At 38.1% G+C, this 21,157-nt stretch overlaps 2 protein-coding genes across 3 annotated transcripts; one reads left to right on the forward strand and one right to left on the reverse strand.

The window, feature by feature from the left end:
• Positions 1-1,095: 1,095 nt before the first annotated feature.
• Positions 1,096-12,638, reverse strand: LOC121199197 (phospholipase B1, membrane-associated-like). Its single transcript, XM_041063674.1, has 42 exons — positions 12,587-12,638; positions 12,314-12,367; positions 11,968-12,028; positions 11,843-11,877; positions 10,904-10,988; positions 10,757-10,808; positions 10,332-10,412; positions 10,092-10,157; positions 9,928-9,989; positions 9,581-9,656; positions 9,298-9,405; positions 8,961-9,035; positions 8,754-8,825; positions 8,497-8,571; positions 8,338-8,398; positions 8,056-8,114; positions 7,778-7,851; positions 7,619-7,662; positions 7,378-7,486; positions 7,212-7,263; positions 6,811-6,891; positions 6,659-6,724; positions 6,453-6,553; positions 6,197-6,278; positions 6,001-6,105; positions 5,751-5,846; positions 5,283-5,354; positions 4,976-5,053; positions 4,659-4,719; positions 4,232-4,290; positions 3,702-3,769; positions 3,561-3,604; positions 3,324-3,423; positions 3,172-3,223; positions 2,989-3,069; positions 2,829-2,894; positions 2,625-2,719; positions 2,202-2,283; positions 2,003-2,107; positions 1,818-1,913; positions 1,636-1,710; positions 1,096-1,347 (listed from the first exon to the last, which is right to left on the reverse strand). The coding sequence occupies exons 1-42, from the start codon at positions 12,636-12,638 to the stop codon at positions 1,096-1,098; spliced, it is 3,270 nt and encodes a 1,089-aa protein (XP_040919608.1).
• On the forward strand, positions 10,348-20,653 carry LOC121199203 (protein yippee-like 5). 2 transcript variants are annotated; one of them, XM_041063682.1, is made up of 3 exons: positions 10,348-10,464; positions 19,239-19,405; positions 19,580-20,653. In XM_041063682.1, the coding sequence occupies exons 2-3, from the start codon at positions 19,265-19,267 to the stop codon at positions 19,799-19,801; spliced, it is 363 nt and encodes a 120-aa protein (XP_040919616.1). In that variant the 5' UTR covers positions 10,348-10,464; positions 19,239-19,264; the 3' UTR covers positions 19,802-20,653. The 2 variants fall into 2 exon arrangements, with proteins under 2 accessions (XP_040919616.1, XP_040919615.1); XM_041063681.1 differs by lacking the exon at positions 10,348-10,464 and adding an exon at positions 17,317-17,472.
• The last annotated feature ends 504 nt before the right edge of the window (positions 20,654-21,157 follow it).

Consider the following 21,157-nt stretch of genomic DNA (forward strand, 5'->3'; position numbering starts at 1 on the left):
ATCCTGTTTGGCTGCTGTCACATAGCATTTGTCTTCGGTTATTCATTCAAACAGTAGGCAATGATTTTTCTACTTTGTTTCTCTGTAACTTTTGATATTTTTCCTTTCTTTGACGGTCCTCATAAAGGGACACAAGAGGGGGCAAGGGGATATGACATGCAACAAAGGTCCTCAGCTGGGAATCAAATCATGCTCTTCATGTTGGGTCACCACTGTGGACAGTAAGCCAGTTAGCTAGTTAGTTAAACTTTTGCTCTTTTGTTTTTGAATTTTATGGCAGTCAATCCCATAGTTGTTGAGCGATTACATTCAAAACTACAAATGTCATCCTCATGGTGGCACAACAGGAGAAGTCAGGGGATCACCAAAATCTTGAGGATATCTTGTGTGGAAACCATGAATATCTGTACAAACTTTTCTGCCAGTTGATGAAGTAGATGTGGAAATATTTCACGTGATAAGTGAAGGGTTTATATCTTCACCTGAGTACCTGGGTAGGATACATGTTTCAAAACTACCTCAACTATGACTTGAATAGTGTAGCAATTTTATTTTATTTTATCAATAAATACACAAGGAATATTTCACAATTTCTGTGCTGTATAAAAAATTACAAATATTTTACATACTTGTTGTACCATTAAGCAGATTTTTTTAAGCATTTGATTACTTGAGTACCTGTTATGTGAAAAGGTTGCCAGTTCTGACAGTCCAGCTGAGAATCTATATCCCTGTCTACAGCTCCATGCAGCTTTTATTAGTATGGTTTATTGGTCCTAGATATAATTTTGAAAGTGCTAAGCTGTGGCTCCCACTGACACCCCTCATATGAAACTGTGAACAGCTGCTCCCACCACACAGTGTCAGACAAGCTGACTGTTCACTGCCTGTCTACCTTTAAACAACAGAGACAGCGAGAAAGGTCAAACATCTGGCAAAACAAAGAGATGCAGATAATTTTACCAAGAACTGGTGGAACAAACCAGGGCTTATTATGTTGGGTGTTACTTCTGGAGTCTTTCTGTCCTGTTCAAAAATTGCTTGACACAGTTTTAAGACTTAAACATACTGTTCACAATAACAATAACAACAGCATTAAAAACCAGTTCCTTTCATTTTTTCTCCTCTCTCCACTTTGTTTCTCCAGCTTTGAGTGCAGGAGAGAAGTAGCCAGGCGACAGTAATGCCAGCCAGTAAACTGACAATTCCCACAGCCACTGGCACCCATACAGGCATGGAGGAGGGACACTTGGGCACAGGGATGGTTGGTGTAGGACTGGAGCTGGTCGTGGTGATTACTGGTGGACTTGGGAGGCTGTTTATCTTGGTGAAGATGAAGGGACTGGCCTATAGGAAAGGTAAAGTTTAAAAAATTCAAATAAAAAAAAAACATATATATGAAAGAATATAAATGATGAGTCAAATAATATGGAGGCCTGAGGTGTTCACACAGGTGTTAAATAAGACATTATGAAATGAATAGTTATATGAATAAAAAAATAGACACAATACAATTAGTGTTGAATTTAAACATTCAACACTAAATTACAAATAAGTCTAGTTGAGTGATATAATGATAACATGAGTTGTGAGCAGAGGGATTTCTCTCCAGGCTCCATAAATCTCCACATATACCTCAGAGGGACAGTGAATCTTGGAGCGATCATAAGTGAAGTTGTTGTAGGCCTGTTTCCTGCCCACAGGCTCCAGCTGTTAAGACAGAAAGAGAAATTCTGTAACACCAGAAATCACCAAAAAAACACTTGGCAATGCTGGTCACTGTGCTTCAGCTTGGTCCATTACTGCCAGTTGCTCACCATGTTATTCCAGAGGGCAATGGCCATCTCAGAGTGAGCTCGCTCACTGATGTGGAAACAGTCGAGAGAGAAGAAACTCGGATCAGGCTCGCCCTTCTGGTGAAAAGATGAGATTTTCAGCATGGCTATATTTCATTATTTGTGTGTGGATGCCTGTTTTGACACATTTTGTCTCTGTAACTTACTCCGATATGAGGGATGAAGGAATTCTCTAGAAATGGTTGAAGGACAACAGAAAAATCTTCTTTTCCATCATAACGATCTCCAGAAATAAGATACTGGATCTCAGCCTAGGAAAAAAATCGTAAATTAAAGTCACTGAGGGAACCCACCTTTTTTTTTTTTTTTTTTTTTTTAAATATTGATATTTTGAAAAGCTTTTACCTGGTACTTGTGATTGATTTGTTTTATCTCTTCAAGTTCTGGGGAGTTTTCAAGTGGGTTGATAACACAGGGACAGCTGGTCCTGAAAATAACAGATTCCCATTACTTGCCGTATTAGCGTAAGGTGTATGTAATTTGGAAATGGAAAAAATCAAGATTACAAAAGCCATATCAAGGTTACTCTCCCTATTTTTCAACTTTTTTTTTCCTTTAAGAGCTATTCTAAAAATAAAAAAAGGTAAATTTGGCTTGAGTTGAATTCAATACTAATTTTCGGTGTAAATTATTTAAACACACCATAACTTGTGGAAATGTACAGATATGTAACCAGTGAAAGGATCTTGTAGACTTTGTATGTACTGATATTGTACATGGCATATGATAAGATAACAGAAAAACAGGGGAGATCAGTAGAAAACAAACCTCTGTAGTAGAGAACAGCCCAGTGTGTTCCTCTTAACTGTTTTCAGTTGATATATCTGCAAGATTGTCACAACATTGACCAACAGCCTTGGTACCTATAGATACAGAGAGAGAAAAGAGGGGGAAGAGGCAGTAAAATATGATCCACTTATTCCCACAAAGACAGATTAGATTATTTTGGATTTTTTTTTTTGTGTAACTCACCTCTTTGTAAAGTATGTCCAAGCTGAGCATGAGATTGTGACTATAATTCGTAGGTGACAGGTTATTCTGCAAAGAATGATAAAAATGTGGTCTTTATTGCACTTCAATTCCAGAAATGTGTATATTTGTGTACAATACACAGATTTTAAGGGCCACTTACTTGGTCTAGGCAATAATGGCAGAGATCATTTCCCCCTACAAATATTGTCACAAGTTTCCAGTCCTTCTCAAAATTCACCTCCTGCGTAGCATTTATACAGAACATCAGCATTAAGATAGAAACACTATTTGAGTCAGGCACGGAGAGAATTACACAGGTCACAAAGATTTGGTGAGTTCTCACCTTATTTTGTCTCATAGCCTTGATGAGAGCTTGCACTTGTGCTGGAAGCTCTCTGTAGCAGAACACATCCAGGCAGGAGGTGTTAGAGACGTAACAATGGGTGGAACAAACATTTTATGCAGGTCGAGGAACTAAATGAAATGTGCACTTACGAGGTCTTAGCTCCAGGTGACGCCATATTGAAGCCTTTCTGGATTGGCCCCTGACCTCTAGAGAAGCCCTTTAGAGAGGGGTTGAACTTCCTCAAGATGTCTGAGGAGATACAAAAGAGAAAGAGCCACCTTAGAGGCATTGCACTGCAGGTTGCTGTCTACTAGTGGAAGCCTGTGTCTCTGGATACAATGACATAGATAAATTAGATTTTAGCCAAACAAGTGGCATACACTCACTTGGCAGTGTTGTGACAGTCTCCAAGGTCTTATCCCCTCCGATGCTGAAAGAAAAACCCAACAAACGTTGGTGTGGTTTGTCAGATGTGACAGTTACTGTAAGACTTCTTTTCACAGCAGGAGTAAACAGGTGTATTTTACCTCCACGATACTCCTTTATAATCCTTATTGAGGTCAAACAGATTCTTTGCTTTAGCACCAGTGCCTGCCTGTAAGCAGAAAACAAACAAGCCACAGTGCATTGTGAGGACACATAAAAATAGTGTGAAACTCAGTGAAGACCGTGAGACACAGACAAAGATAACTCTTACATCAAAGACCAAACACAAGCACATAAAAGAAATGATCATCCCTGGTGAGAGCTATCTGGCTGATAACAAATTGATATAGGGAGTTCATAGTTCAATGACATCAAATAACTGATATCAGCAGGTTCACAGTCAGTGCTGATTGTTTAATATTTCCAACACACACACACACATATACCATATTATACATACATAAAAATACATAATCATTACCTGTTAAGCCTTTATTGTGAATATAAAGCATTTATTTATTTATTTAAAGATGTGGTTTTCTAATATGTGTCCAGCTGTTTTATACGTCATGTCTGCTTCTTCGTGCTGTCTAGAGAATAAACTGAATATCATTGTGTAATGACCCCATACCGTTGAAGAGTCTCCCAGTGCTGCCACCACCTTGATGTCTGCTGGTCTCAGCTTGTGAACTACAGATAACAGACATAAAAGACATTGAACCTATTGACATCAAGATAAACCAGAAGTATTATCCCTGCACTATGTAATATTTGGCCCTTAACCAGCTCCTATTTTCAGCATATGGAGAAAAAGACTTTAAAGCCATTCGATCACATATGGGATCGGAGCATCCTAACTCCATAAGTTTTTGTTTGTGGGAAAATGAGACAATGCAGGGGACAAATGGTTCAGTTCATTCCAGCCTTTTCATTCACAATGTCACTGGCTGCGTGCATACTTGTATGCCACATTATCTTCATTTCAGCTTATTTCCTATAGATAAAAGAGGACATCAAGTCTCCTATCTGGCGTCTACTGATAATGAATGTCATCTCACCTGAAGTTGGCACAGCGTCAGACGGAGCAAGGTCCACACAGGAGAAGTCACTTCCCCAGTTCTGGAGAAAAAAAGAAAAAAAGATGGAAACTGGCAATATGTAAGATGAATCTTCCTGATCTATTGTTTTTAATATTGTCAGTCTGTTAATGATGTAATCCATAAAATGACAGAAAAAAATAGAGGAAAAAAAAGCGTTTCATTATTAGAGTTTCTGTGAAATTTTAGCTTCATCTGGGTCTTTAGTTGTTAAATGCTACATATTTTATCCGTACTAGATCACTTCTCAGTCTCTCAGATAGACAGCAGATGCTTACTTGAATAGGTCCAGGTGTTGGGGAGGGACCAGCATACGTGTAATTGCTGTTGTTATAGGTGCGAAAAAATGGTGAAGTCTGTTGAAAAAGAGGAGATCCTACATTATATCACAGCAGTCAACAACTATGCAACTTCAAAATATATTAAGATGATGTACATTCAAGTAAAACAAGCATTTGCAATCCATTTTCAGTATTTTGTTTCCTCACAGTCAGGATGTTAGGAAGCTAAGAGATATAACACCATTTAAAACCTCATTTACCAATATTCAAAACACTGATTCTCTTTTTAATCACAATTTATTACCTTGGTTGGACATTTCAGGTCAACGTCTACAGTAAAATCCTGTTTGGTAGTCTTATTGCCCAGAGGTTCCAGCTGGGAAAACAAGAGACAGAATGACAGTTGAGTATCATTCAGTACTTTTAATATATAAAACACTGATATGTTAAATTTGATGATCATCTCGTAACAAAAGCACTTCATTATATTTCTAATCAAAAATACATAAATGGAGGAGGGTCTGGCTGTCGATTCTCTCACTTGCTGCATTGCTGTGCTCCTATTTGTATTATGAGAGCAGAGGATTAACACTTGTGGTGATGTGAAAAGTAATCTTGATCTAATACCTGTGTTAACATGTTCAAGATGCAGACCAATGCCCCCCGGGGGATAATGATTTATTGAGAAAACATTAAGTTCAGTGTATCTACAAAAAAAAAAACAACATATGCACAAAGTACTGTGAAAGCTTCTTGTGTGTCAGACTCTCACCATGTTGTTCCAGAGGGAGCGAGCCATCAGCGTCTGGGCCTTCTGGCTGAGATGGAAGCAGTCGGCACTGAAGTAGGAGCGATCAGGGAGGCCATCCTGTTGAAAAGGTACAATATATGTTTTTTAGTCAGTAAAATAAAAGACTATTTTGGGCAATGCAATATGTTTGTGGTGATAATGCTGTGGTTAGATATTGGATATGGTGAGTCCACAAGTAAAGATTTTGTAGAGTGTTCTCATGGTTACTGACCGGCAGTCTGGGGACGATGATTTCTCTGAGGAAAGGCTGGAGGACCACAGTGAAGTCTGAGCGAGTGTCATACTGGCTTGACTCCACAAGCTCACGCAGTAAACGCTTCAAGAAAGAAAGAGATGGAGTCGGTTCCTCAGGACGAACTGGACAGTTACTTTAACAACCATTGTACCGTTTCTTTGGTCTTTCCTACCTGATAGCTTCTGTTGAGGTCCTCCAACATCTCAAGAGCTTTAGATTTGGGCTTTGGCAAGATAACACAAGGACACAGAATACTGACAAAGGAGAGATAACAGGGTATTAAATCACTGTTTATGATTACTCATTAGATGATAGAAGAGAGAGAGAACATGGAGTCAGGATAGGAGCACCTGAGCTGTATTCAAACCCACGACCCAAACTCTTTTGTAGAGAGCATTTTAAAAGGCAGAGAGAAAAGTGATACTCACTTTACCAGCCAAGTTGGGCATTTGATTGAAGTGTCCATGTGCATTTCTCTCAGGGGGATAATATGGAGAGGCTCCACTAAGTTCACTAGAGCTCGAGGCACCTGACAGGGACAGGCTCAGTTAATGCTAATGACCAACCAACGAGACCAACATATATCTGAAAATGCAGTATGTCTAGAGCATGAAGCCGATTGTATTTATTTTACCTCTTTGTGGAGATAATCCAGGCTTTCACGAACATTGCGAACATAATTCTCTACAGAATAGAGTAGCTGTAAAAAAAAAAAAAAAATGTTTTCATGTTGTGTCTTTCAAGTGTTTTGACTGCTATACAGATATCTTTGGCACTAGTACTCACAGAGTTGTAGCAGTGGTCACACATGTCATTTCCACCAATGAAAACAGTGATCACCTTCCAGTCTGATTCAAAATTGATTCTCTGTACAAGCAAGAAAAATGTCAGGGAGTGTGAGCAGTGTGTGGTGGTTTTAAAAGGCACATTTTTTGTCTGAGTCTGTGTAGTGTAAAACATGGATACACAATGCATTTAAACTGTATGTTTTTTCTTCCTGGCAGAACAATAAGAACATAAGCAGATTTTCCTTGTTTGAAGTATAATTCATATAGTCATATAGTATATGTGTCTCTTAGATTTTCCAATTTTGTAAAAGCAGAAATAGTATGGCCATTTTTACTGTCAAAATAAGGTGTAACATACAGTATGCAAGTAAAATAAGTAAGGAATGAATATAAACTTACAGAGTCCTTCTTCATCCTTTCCACCAGGGCTCGCACCTGTGATGGTAAGTCCCTTAAAACAAAATGAAAAATCACAATGAAATGACATAGATTTTGCTCAGGCAATTTAAAGCACATTTATTTTCTGCTTAGTTCTGCTGCTGAAGCTGCCTTCAACGGGACTCACTTGCTTTTGGCTCCTGCTACAGCCTGGTTGAGGAAAGCCTGAGGAGTGTGTTGTTTTCCCATACCAATGGAATAGCCCGTCAGGTTGTGATTAAAAAGCTTTAAGATGTCTGTTAAAACAAAAAAAGGGTACAGTTCAGAAATAATGAAACAAGCATTCACTTCACAAAACCAGAGTCTAACAAACGATTTTCATTTGACTAGAACAACGTATACAGTAGGTTATCAAGAGTGAGACTCACTGGGCAGAGTGGTGACAGTGGTGAGGTTTTCATCTCCACCAATACTGAGGAAAATAACATGTTTAGATTACTTTTTAGCTACATAATTAGCTGCATAGTTCAGCATAGGCATCATTGAGCAATGTTGTGTGATGGTTGTGTTGAAAAGGTTTGACTCACCTCCATGATAAGCCTCTGTACTGACGCAGGACGTCCAGGATGTTGTTTTGGCTGGATGCAATACCGTTCCCTGCCTGACAAATACAAGGACAGTGTTTTAGTGACACATTATCCACTAATCTGACCTCAAAATAATAATAGAGTATTTTACTGGGTTCTATCACTAGACAGTGTATATTTAGTAAATTATCCTTTTAGGATCTTTTTTATAAAATTTATCTTTGTGTTTCTATCTATTTATTTAAAAAAAAAAATGGAAGAATGACAAAATGACTCACTGTCAGAGAGTCTCCCACAGCAGCCACGACTTTGATATCACCAGGCCTGAGCTCATGGACTGGGAAAATACAGAGGACATCTCAGACCAGTCAGAATTATATCGGCTCAATATCAAACTTGTAAATAATAATAATACAGTAATAAAACTTCTTAGAAATACTATCTAATAGCCTATGCTTGAAAAATGACACATGAATAAAGCTTCATTTTACTTTCTTTTCCAGTTGAAAATCACCCTGGAGCCTGATAAATGGCTGGTAAGCAAGTGTAAAGCATCTTACCTGAGGTCGGTGTGGAGGCTGAGGGGCTGAAGTCCTCGCAGGACATCTCTGTTCCTGTAAACTGACCGGAGACACAGAGCACATCCACAGTCAGAACTAAACAGGAGGTAAGCAGCACTGCCACGGTCTCCATTTGGCTGGACACCAGACAATACTCACTGGGTGAAGGAGCGGGGAAACATCGCTGTGGTGATATGAAGGAGAGTTTCCCTCCGTCCTCAGGAAGGGTCGGTCCTTGGGGAGGGACAGAGATAGCCGGGGAGAGGAGGTGGAGAAGAAGGAAGAAGGTTGCTTATTCACCATGCAATATTAGTATGACACACAGAATTATTATTTTCATGTACAGTACGTTTAATGGCACACTTTGACAAGCTGATTTATCTGCATGCGTGTGGGTTTTTAGCACAGTTTCTCACCTCAGTTGGACACGGCAATGTGATGATCTTTCCATTGTCCTCTGTGTTATCTTGGCCAACTGTGGGCTGCAGCTGAAAGACAGAAAACTCATTGTCTTTGTGTTTGCCACAGAAAGAGCAATGACTCTGCACGTTTGTGTGTATATATACACTATGTCTGTATTAGACAGAAAGATAGAGAGAACAGGAGACTGTTTTAGGCTTTACCAGGTTTGTCCACATCTGTACCATCAGTTTATCAGTTTGCTGTGTAGCTTCGGACTCAGAGAACGGCTTCCCACTCTGTTAAAAAAAAAAGAAAAATTATCTACCCAAAACCTCTAAAACCTTGACTCACAATAGTCTGACTAAGCCATATTCACATTTACAGTGAAGCCCATTTCCACTGTGGCACTGATGGCAGATTTTTGAGGTACTACAGCAGTTGTGAAAAATGTGTCCCTTGCCGCAGTATCAATAAGGATTTAGGGATCTAAAAATGGTGAAGGTGAAGGGAACTATAAGACTGCGGTTAAATCCCTAGTATCAGTTGAATGTAACTCACAGCAACAGTTGACAGGTCTGTGACGAAAGGTTTGTCCTGTAGAGTGACAGTGAAGTCATCTCTGTCGCCATACCAGCGTTTCTTTACCATGAGCTCATCCAAGGACTCCTGGCCAGCGAAAAGGAGTTTGAGAAGAAAAATGAATCATTAAGAGGTCAGGTATACACAAGTTTGCTCTGCACCACCACAGGTCAAAATGTCTCGGCAACTAAAATAACCAAAGGACTAAATGTAGCCAACTGAATTCACTGTGCATGTGTCTGAGGATGGATTATGGACAAACCTGCAGAGAGTGAGTCATCAAGGCCCTCAGGAGTCTGATTTCTCCTTCACTGTTTGTTTCCATGCATGGGCACATCCTGTCAGTAAAAACAGATTCACTCTGTCACACTAACTATCTTTACAGTGAATGATAAAAAGGAGACTGAAGGAGTATGTGAAAAGGTTCAACAACAGAACACTACAGCCATTTTACAGCCTCCTAACACAGTATGTTGACAAGGGTTTTTAATGTACCCTCTTACTCTCCCTCAGTGGATCAGTGTCTCTAAAGTCATTCTTTTAATAAATGTGTCACAAACCATTTAACCTGCATATTTAATGAAGAAACACTTCAAAATATGAACTCACTTGTGCTGGAAAGTGTCGTGCTCTCCATCCCACAGTGCAATGCTGATAATGGTCCGCTTTAGCTGCAATACAGTGATGTGAAACAAAAATGTAAAATGGGTCAAGTACTATAAACACAGCATCAGTGACAGAATGAAAATACTGTGTATTATAATGAAATATACCTGAGAGTGCAGCAGCTGCACAGCACGATCCACCTCTTCAACTGCTGCCTGGATAACGGACTGAACCTGCACAGAGACACAGCAGACTAAGACTGAAACAACCTTTTTTTTATTATTCATTTCTCTCAAATGCCAGTGTTTCAGGATTTCCTTCATTTTCTTACCACTGGCACAAATAACTAAATGTCTCCACAGATAAACATCATAATCATAGCATCATAATAATATTTCGCTGTTTACCTGCTGCTGCTTGCAGGCACAGAGCTGATCCACCTGAACAAAGAGAAGGACCAACTTCCAGTCTCTGTCCACATCAATGACCTGTAGAGGGAAACAAATAACATCAGCCGCTTTAGAGTGGTTTGTTTTACAGGTATGTAATCTCAGATTTATTTCCTGTTCATTTTCAATTACTGGAAACTTCCAGTTTCCTAGGAAGATTCCTTGTAATTTGGTACTAATTATTTTGAAATTAGAGACTGTGTCCATTGTGTCCACGATATTCTCTATGCCCTGATATTACTGTGGAATGCTTGCAATAAACGAGCCATTTAAGATAAGTTGAAATGCAGAGGTAGATGTAAAAGTATCTGATGGAAGGAAAGAGTCTTCCTTAAAATTATGAATATCCCTTCAGATGGGAGAGCAGACATTAAAGCTCCTACCTGATTGTTCTGGAGATAGAGGGATACCTCCTTTGCCTGCTCCACCAGCGTGCTAAGAACAGAAAGTAACATGGAACAAAAAAATTTAAAATCTCTGGAACAAGCCACAATCCGCTGGTACTGTATTAATGTCAGAAACTTCTGTACCTTTGTTGAGCAAAGTGAGAGGCATACAAGTTTGTTTCATCTGAGAGGGGACTGATCAGTGCAGGATTGAACAGGGTCATCAGCTCTGACAGATGGAAATGAACACAAGTTTAACTTCAAAGCCCAGATCTTATATTTTATATTATTTTTTCTAGATATTTATAGGTTTTTAAAGATTTTATAGATCTTGCATTTTATACAGTCAAAAAAATAACTAGCAGACCAATAATATAAATTACTGTTAGCTGCTGCTGTTAGCTTTTAACACCCTTATATATTTAATAATTTACTAGAAACCCCCACATAAATGGTTGATAAATTAAACATTCGTTTGACAATGAAATGCAGCAAATATCTAGATTCAAATGAAACATAATAGGAAAAAAAATTGTTTCAACATGACTGCAAATTCTGCCGTAATATTTTAATCGGAGGAAAAAGTAAAGCACACCTTGATCAGTAACTCTGACCTTCTTGCTTTGTGTCAGTGAGCATGTTAGCTGTATGACCTGCAGACAGCGCTTTTTATTTCATGAATGATTTTTAAAAAAGATATCAGACTACAGACGTGGTGTGTATGGAAAGTGTATTGGGGTTCATTGTTTCAAATTATCACAGTTAGTGTAGATATCAGTGTAGTAAAGATAGCGCACAGTAGTATAATAGAAGCTCATATCAACCTCTTTAGATGAATTACGCTGTTCATTTAGACTGTAAGCCAATTCTACTCAAAGTTAAATTTCAATTTAGTACCAGCACAGACACTGGAGTTTTCCAGAAAGCCTGTTGGAAGGCAGTGGGGCAAAAAATGAGAAAAGTGAAGCACAGGGTGTGCATGGACATCCAACAAGTGCACAAATTGAGCAAATTCATTAATAAACATTTGACTTTCGACCCTGTAAAACTCAAAAAATAACAAAATAGAAATTTGAAATTTACCTCTGAGTCTTGATACCACCATGGACAGCTCAGTGCTGCAAGAAGAGGAAGGACATACAGTGTGACTGTGTCTCTGCACGGATACATTTCCAATGGTTGAAAGCTGACTGGAGACCTGTGCTCACCTGTGCATGTGAAGTCCAATAGATGAAAGTACAGCCACATCTGAGGGTCTGACACTGTTGACTTGAGAAAGAAAAAAATAAAAAAAATTCCAACAGATTTGATCTAAAGAGCTTCAACCAAACATTTGTGTTGAGTTTAAGGGTGCATCATTTACTAATATGCCCTTTTTGGCCTTGTGTGGATATACTAGAATACTAAAGTCTACTAAAAAGGCAGCCTCACAATCCTTTAAAAAAAAAAAAAAAAGCTTTTGTTTGATAATCTTGGTAATTTTTATCCACTGTCTTGTTCTCTTACTGTCTTTGTGAACCTATAGACATTAATTTGAATCTCTATCTGACTTACCAGTTGATGGAGGTGGCTGAGAAGGAAATGTCTGAGTGCAAGGCAATCCAGTTACTGAAAGATAAAACAAAGAGTAAAATAAGAAATTAATATGAGTGGATCAAATGTGAAGATCAATGTAGACAACTGAAAATAATAATAATGCAGAATAATTTAATTTATACCCTTTTGTTGTTATATGTCCAAAAAAAAATTAAAGATAACCTGATTTTAAGTTTTATGAAGAGTTTATGCAAAATGGACAGGCTGAGATGAGCATTAATTTAAAGAGACCTGTTGTCCATGTGAGGCCCAGCAGTGAGATGAGGACCAGCTGTGGAAGCATCTTTTCCCTGATTCTGTCAGATTTTGTCCTCATGGATCTTGTCTGCAGCTGTGCTTCCCTCCACTCTGCTCGCTCTGTTTGGCGGTCAGGCGTTTTTCTTTGTCATTATCAGCCATACCAGGCCAGTAAACTATACATATCATAAATATGCACAGAGAGGAGGGACTAGTCCATTTGTCCAAAGGACACAACCACAAGGTTTTATGATGAAACAATGACACTGATAAGATCATAATGAAACTTTATTTTAATAATGAGTGAACATGACAGTGAACTCCAGCAGTTAATGAGTTTCTATTTATAGACTGTCAGAGGGTTTTAGCAAAATTTACTCTCACTTATTGTTAATTTGGATTCAATGGATAAGAACAACTATGAATAGGATAATCTAAAATATGATAATAAGTAGAAGATATATACTCCCACTTCTCTCTACTACATCCTATTGTGAGGATAGATATAACAAAGACTTCAAGTTGCAAAAGTAAGTAACTTAAATGTTCTAGTACTTCATTATCCAGTCTGCAGGCAGGTCTTTCTCTTGATTTAACAAGCTACATAAAACGTTCTGTTGATCTCTTTTGTAGCTATGATAAAATCTGCACATCTGCATCCACTCAGCCTGATGAGTCTTTGTCTTTTCATTTTTGGAGGATGACTTTTGAGTCTCCACATTTTGAAACAAGAGGCCCTGCTTCTGTTTAGTTCCATCAATACTGGAAACTTTGAAGCTCTACATCACAGAACCCTCCTGAAGTCAGATGGATCAACTACAGATAAACAAGTGACTGGAGATTGTAAATTACACATTATTCATTTTCAGAAATAATTACTCAACATTACAAACAAAAATGAATTACATGTTTTACCTGCAGCTTTGAAATGTTAGTAGCATTAAGTAGACTACTAAACTATCACTGCTGGCCGGACAAATAGTTTGAAAGACAATTTCTATAACAGTATCAGCTCCTCATGTTCTGATGCTGACTCTTTTCTGATTTCACATTACTCCCTGATTAAGATCAGTTACTCAGTTTGAGAGTGATAGGGCCTAATCCCTTCTTGTACATGCTTGGATTATGCCTTAAAGTTTATAAAATTTTATTATGCTACTTTTATATTGCAACAAACTGGGGTAGCACTAGTTGTAAACTAATTCACCTCAATTCTGCAATGTAGCTGTGATTCCAGTGACATCTCATTTGGTAGTCTTTTATTATATAGTAAAGTAACCTTTTCTCAGTGTAGAGGCGAAAGTAAAGTGTTTTTTGTTACATTTATTTGCTTTCTTGCTGAGCGTTAGATGAAAAGCTATTTTCCCAGTGTTCAGTCTTAAGGTTGAGCACATTTCCCTTAATGTCAAGCTATTCCTCTAATATCGCACGAATCAGTCCTTGACATGCTGACTTTACTTCTCAAAATATAAGGTCAGGAATCACGCCACTTTGTGAGATGATTGTTTAACTGTGTGAATGGTTATTGGTGTGACGGGGCAAAGCACCACAGGTGCAAGGGAGAAAAGATTACCTTGGTTATTAGCACAATGGGTTGAAGCTATCTTCAATATATCTATCGAATTTACGGTTAGGATGAAGAAAAAAACAGTTTTCCCACCAATTGTGCTCTTTGTTGGCTTACGTATTTTAGATGTGTGTGGGATAAATTGACTAAAATTTGCTTAAAAACTTTTTTTTTTTTTTTTGGAAAAAAATATAGCGTCCTTTAAACTATTTTTTGACGAGACGAGTAAAGTTTTAGGTGTAATGGTGAGAACAATGTAGTCTGTGAATTTGTGAGATGGTACAGCTCCCTGCTGAGCATTCTGCAGATACATTACCCCTCATTTAATAAAATATGTGTATTAATTTCCATTTAATATGTTGGAAAATAGTGGAAAACTTATTATTTATTAAGTCCTCCCTACAACACAGCTGAAGAACTGTTCTTTTTTATAAAACAGAGATGCTTCAGTGCTGTAAACCCTGTCTATCGCTTATCTCTCCCCTGATTAGGGGTGAGGGAAGGTCTTTCTTAACAAAGATGTTAAGAAAACAGCTAATCATATTTTTACTACTACTGTCTGTATTCTCATGAACTACAGACATTAATACTAGTTCTCATCCAGCCAACAATTGGACAGTTGTACACTCACCGAAAGATGCACAAACTGTGCATTAAAACAGTAATCATGACCTCTCCATTGTTTCCTTGTTGTTCCCAGCAGATCTTGAATTCTGCAGAACTATAAGCACTGTCACTAATCAAGAGTCAACTCCAGTGATGATTACTGTAATGCTGATATGAGGTCACACAGCCTTTACAGTCTGTTATCTTCCCTCAAGGACATTAACTCTGCATGACCTCCTTGCTGAGGCATGGCTTTTATCTCCATGATCTATGCTAATCTTTGAACAGGCTTAGATGGGCTGAACAGTTTGTCCTGTAGTTACACTTCCGAATATGCAATAACAGCATGACAATCGTGATCTGTACAAACAATTCAAAACTGGCTGACCTAACTTATCCTGCAAGCACCATCTTCCTTCCTTGTCTCACGAAAGGGTGCAACAGACAGGATTTCATTAACAGCCTTAAAACAGCTTCAGCACTAACCAGGCTGGTACTTATTTAAAAACCTGAGACATAGAAAAAGATGTTTCAGGTAAGCTCCTGTAGCTGGGAAAAGAAGATAAATGAAGTGAGGAAGCTAAAAGTAAAATATTGGACTTAAGCTTAACATACATACTTAACATTAAGATAAACATAAAAATCCTTCCTCTTTTATTCATTCTCCCAACCTGAGGAATCAAAACTATTTAGCAAACTTCTTATGACTTAAAATGCTCTGGAGAGCTCAAAAGGTCTCTTACGTTTGTTAAGATTCTGAACAACTGCGTACAGAAACAGAGGTGTGTATACAGCTTTGGCTGCGGGGGGCAGTGTATGAGACGCTGTAGAAATAAATGTTTTCCAGTAACATTTATTTCTACAGCATCTCGCAGTCAGCTCTTTGAAAGGGGCTTTAGTATCAAGTATGGAAATGAGAAAAATGAACTGGTAGCTTTGAGAGGAGCAGGAACTCTTCTGAAGAAAACCAGAATTCAAGAAAGAGTTGGAGTTTCTACAAAAGGCCAACAAAAGTTTCTGTTTAGTTAAGTAAAGAAACAAAGGAGGGGCTGGAAGAGATAACAAGAAAAAGTAAAGGGAGACAGTGCTGCCTTCACATATCCCACCAACTAGAGTGACAGACTACCAGATGGATGTTACTGATTGCTGCTTTTCTGGCTGCTCAGAGCATACAAACACGATTTGGCGCCAGATGCAGTCAGTCATCCGGGAGGAGACAGATCTGTATGTGGTATTTTGGGAAGCTGCTAATTCTTTTGGCCCGCTGCCACAAAATGTAAGGTGGGATGCTTAAACTGGGAGGATAAAGTGCATGAGGCATATGAAAGCAAAGTCTTACTGAAATGGTAGTGATGGATTTTATTTCAATTTAACCAAGGACTTGCTCCTCAGGGCAATTAAAATTAAATACATTTTTATTTTATTAAATATAATTACATGTACTCAATTAAACTACTGATCTAATTTAATTTAATTTAATTTAATTTAATTTAATTTAATTAAATGCTCCATAAAATTAAATTCAGTTGAATTAAATGAAACAGATTTTTTTTTTAAATTTATGTGACAGTGACAGTTAAGTCAGGCAGGAAATTAGAGAGAGAACAGGGGAATGACACGCAGCAAATAGTCTGGCTGGCCTTGAACCAGTATTTGAATAGTTTTCCCACAACTGTCAATACCCCAAACTTTTTCCTTTCTTTTGTAGGGTGGCTCTCAGCTTATTCTCTAGAATGTCTTGACTTAATTTAACTTTGCATGTGTGACAGCAGGTAGTTATTATGGGAATTAGCAGCCCACCAGTATTGTTTTGAGAAAGCAGCACGATGGACTATCTGGGTTATCTGGGTCCATAATATGTGTAACATACTGTATGTGTCTATTCTGGTGTGCACTGCTGCTCCCATGTGGTCATTATTCAGAGCTGCATCAAGCTGCCAAAGATATATGGACCACACTGGGGAGAATTGTATTCAAAATAAAAGCACAGACTTTGTAAGGCTGGATATTCAACGTGAAGAGCTTTATTGTCACAACTAAATACAGATACAGCACTGTAGCACTGTATGATTACTGACCTATTTGCAATACATTCATTACATAAATTCATTTTTATTTGTTATTTATTTATGGAAAAATGTACAATTCCGAAAGATACAGCAAGAGATTTAAGATATTTCCCTTTACCAAAAGAAAGAAAAAGAGAAGAAGAAAAGGCATGATCATTTTTAAACACCAGTTAAAGTTCTCTCTTTGAAAATTGAATCGAAGGCAACTGGACATATGTTTGTCTGGGAAGACGTTTCGCCTCTTATCCAAGGGGCTTCATCAGTTCGTATGCATAGACCGATGCATACGAACTGATGAAGCCCCTTGGATAAGCCCCTTTAATATAATCTTAGTCTAATGCAAGTTTCAGATTATATTTCTGATTATGTTCTTTATGATTCGGCTGGAACAATTTAAAACACCGTTGTGTCAGTGAAAGTTTTTGATTGCTTTTCGCCAGTGTGGATTTATTTTGAAAGTCCCGACCGGAAGATTCGTTTCAACAGCATCAACTGTTCTGAGCCGAGTTTGATCAAAACAATAACAGAGGAAACGCGAATTTGTTTTATAATCCGAGAATAAAGAGAAACCGGGGAATAAGGACCCGTCGGACAAACTTGCGTTTCGTCTGAACCTCCTCACCTTCAGACAACGTTAGGTGAGAAAATTAGCCTCGACTTCACCGTTATTTGGCCTATTAACATTAGCTATTACCCTTTCAGTTTTCCTCATAAACTGTCGAACACAGCGTCGCCTTTATTATCATTATTAATACTATTATTATTATTATTATTGTTGTTTTTTAATGAAAGTCTACAGCTCTTTGTTTATGATAAGAAGCTAATCCACCGTGAATTTATTGGTGTATTTTTCCTAACCTTGTTATTCACACACCAGGCCTAATGATGCCTTCAGGTGAATCCTACAAATTTCACTTTAATGTGAAAAATGAACCTAGCAGTTTGCACACCAAACTGTAACTGTGGTTAGTAGGACTTCAAATGACCTTTCTTTTCATTATAACCTCTTAAAAAAGTGACAAATAGCCCAAGTTAACGTCTTTAAATTGAATTTTCTTAAATGCTAACCGTCCAAAACAGAAAGTATTCCATTTACAATCATATATTTAAAAAAAAAAAACTAACAAAAAAACAAACAAAACAATAGAAGATCCTCACACTGGAGCAGCTTGAGCCAGCAAATGTTGGGCATCAGTGTTTGATAAATAACTTTAGCTGTTCCAGGATTTGTATATCAGCAGCGACCATAAATTGGCAATTAAGTCATAAGCCAGCGGCAAAATATGCTAAAACATGCTAATTAGTGCTAACATCCAGGTAAAACAGTGAGGAATTTAACGAAAAAACTGCAACACAGACTCCTTCGATGGTCGGTTAGTACAATCTACACTACAACAAGCCATATTGTCACAAAAAACTATCCGAACACTGGCAAACAAACATGGACACTACAGCCCCTGTCAACCACCGGAAGTAGCCGGAGGCCTCTGGATGTAGCCGCCTAGCCCAGCCAATACTTTTTTAGGCTGTAAAGTTGGCTATTTTACCATGGGGGTCAATGGAGAATTGCTCACTTCTGAAGCCACTCCTCCAGCGGCAGCCCAGGAACTGCAGCTTTTTGAACGCGGAAGTGATCCTCACTGCTGAAACCTATAACTCCCCCCTTGATGATTAGTTAATTGACTAATCCATTCAGACCTATTGGTTAGTTTTGTGATACAGGGAATAATGATAATACCATCCAAACATAACTGGTTAAATTTATTAACATCTGTGGGTTGTACATACAAAACAAACAGATACATACAAAACTGCAAATAGAAACAGTAGTCACAATAATTTTATGAAAAAATTTTATGCAAAACCATAAAGGACAGTTCATCAATTTGATCACATTCTCACACTGACACACATTGTCTCCATTTTTTTCACCACTCACATGTAAAATGTCATGTCATCATCATCTGCCACTTATCTGGGTCCAGGCCCAGGTTGCGGTGGCGACTGCCGCCCAGTCCACAATGCACCAAGTCTTACGGCACCTCCCACAGGTGGTGAGCCCATGGGAGGTGGTGCTGTCCGGAGCGGGGATCAAACCCATGACCCTGAGAGATTGAATCTCATGCTCTACCAACTGAGCTTACCAGGCGGCCACATGTAAAAGGTCAAACGTCTAAAATCTAGAAACTGGATGTCAAAAAAGGGAGTAAACTAGACAACATGGATACAATTCCTCTGTCATGGTATACAGTTTTATATCATGATATTCAACATGATACAGTAAACTTTATGGGAAACCAGTTGAGATTTTGTTAATAGCTCAAATAGAAAATACCATTTTCCTTGGGTTGTTAATTGTATGCATAAGTTACATCATCTAACAGGGCTGATTCTTTTATTATAGGTTATTCTTTCCTGTTGGTCAGCAAAATGGGCCGCATCTTCCTAGATCACATTGGTGGGACTCGCCTCTTCTCCTGCGCCAACTGTGACACCATCCTGACCAACAGGGCTGAGCTCATCTCCACGCGCTTCACCGGAGCCACTGGCCGAGCTTTCCTGTTCAACAAGGTACCGCTACATCACATCTCACACTTTTTATTTTAATTAATTAAGAAACTAAAATAATTGTTAGCTGTAGCCCTAAACATCATTTTATTTAACTGATTTTGCAACAACATGTCGAAAGTCCACACAGGAAAACTGAAATATTACAGTGATACATACCTGATTGCTGCCCTTCAGGTGGTGAATCTGCAGCACAGTGAGGTCCAAGACAGAGTCATGCTGACAGGAAGACACATGGTGCGGGATGTCAGCTGCAAAAACTGCAACAGCAAACTAGGCTGGATGTATGAGTTTGCCACCGAGGAAAGCCAGCGTTACAAGGAGGGCCGTGTCATCCTTGAGAGGGCGCTAGTGAGAGAGAGCGAAGGCTTTGAGCATGTTTCTTCTGACAATTCCTGAGTTCACTTCTGTTACCATTCAGATGCTCAATCCATGCACACTACAGATATTCCTCCAGCAGCAGTGCATGGACATGCATGGACAGCGTGCCATTTGCAAGTAGAGCTACACCAAAAGAAAATCACAGGCTGGCAGTTTGTGGAAAGTTTAAGCAAGAAGTGGTGCACATTTTCCCATAACTTTAAACATTTTATTCCAGGAGCTCAGACACATAAATTATTGTGCAGGGAATTGTATAGCCAATAACAGCGCTGATGAATGTGGATGCTAAAGAGAAGACTGTTAGATCTGATTTAATGAAAAAAAATCTGTTTGCTTAAAGAGTTAGTCATTAGGTGGTATGGTGCAATACATTCCTTTTTCTGGCAAGGGTTCAATGTCATATGCCAGAAATTCCTTACAAGTTATTTTTCTTTAATATTAGCTGTACGAGAGTGTTTCACAGAAGAAAAGATTATTGATGAACGTTCTTTCATCATAATATTATTGATGTTATTTATCAAAGAAGCAGGCATCAATTTTGAACTAGTAAGAGTTTGTATATCCCTACTTTATTTTCACCTCATGATAAATAATAAAAAAGATGATCAGAACATGGTTTACAGTGATGGAAAAAAAGACAGCTTTTGTCTTTTGCATTTCAGTACACTTTTGCTGCAAACATCTTTTGCCTTCCACTGGATTTTCAGATCTTATTTCCATGTGTTCTGTGATGTCATTTTTAACCATTTAATTTAACTTTTTCACAGTGATTTGTTTTTCAGTTAATCAAATGTTTAGCTTGACTGGTGGTAATTAGAAAATTATTTGAATGGAAACTTAGAACATGTTTTTTGTCAAAATAAATTCAATTCATCCTCAATTTATTTAGTGATTTTTTTTATATAGGCCTATACTGTGTTTTTACTAGAACAGCCAACTTTCTGTGCCTTGGAGGTTACTTAAGCTACACAAAAACAATGTTTCATGCAATTGTGTAAATGTTTTGTGCCTGAATACTTGCTATTTCTGACATAAAATTGCCTGAATACAAAATTAGCGCATGAATATCTGGCAGACATTGAATCCATTAAAAATCCTTACGCTGACCAGAAAAATAAGAGTCTAATATGAGTCTCAGCCTTAAAGAGTTCATACTTTAGTATAGCCTCAAAGGCTAAGGTCATAGTATAGTCAGGCGTCAAAATCGGACAAAAAAAGTCAAAAAATGTTTTGACCTCAAAATGTCATAAAAAACGTCATAGTATAGTAAGGCGTCAAAATCGGACCAAAAAAGTCAAAAAAAATTTTGACCTCAAAATGTCATAAAAAACGTCATAGTATAGTAAGGCGTCAAAATCGGACAAAAAAAGTCCA

This window comes from Toxotes jaculatrix, chromosome 19 (genome assembly GCF_017976425.1).
Source record: "Toxotes jaculatrix isolate fToxJac2 chromosome 19, fToxJac2.pri, whole genome shotgun sequence".
Lineage (NCBI taxonomy): Eukaryota > Metazoa > Chordata > Actinopteri > Toxotidae > Toxotes > Toxotes jaculatrix.

Bases quoted from the DNA above. Each gene is read 5' to 3' on its own strand.
- LOC121199197 (XM_041063674.1), bottom strand. From the start codon at position 12,638: ATGCTTCCACAGCTGGTCCTCATCTCACTGCTGGGCCTCACATGGACA. The intron at 9,036-9,297 runs GTGAGTTACATT...TTTTTTTAACAG, and splicing joins CAGACCTGTCAACTGTTGCT to AGTGGGAAGCCGTTCTCTGA. The intron at 7,487-7,618 runs GTGAGTCTCACT...TTGTTTTAACAG, and splicing joins CACTGTCACCACTCTGCCCA to ACATCTTAAAGCTTTTTAAT.
- LOC121199203 (XM_041063682.1), top strand. From the start codon at position 19,265: ATGGGCCGCATCTTCCTAGATCACATTGGTGGGACTCGCCTCTTCTCC. The intron at 19,406-19,579 runs GTACCGCTACAT...GCTGCCCTTCAG, and splicing joins GAGCTTTCCTGTTCAACAAG to GTGGTGAATCTGCAGCACAG.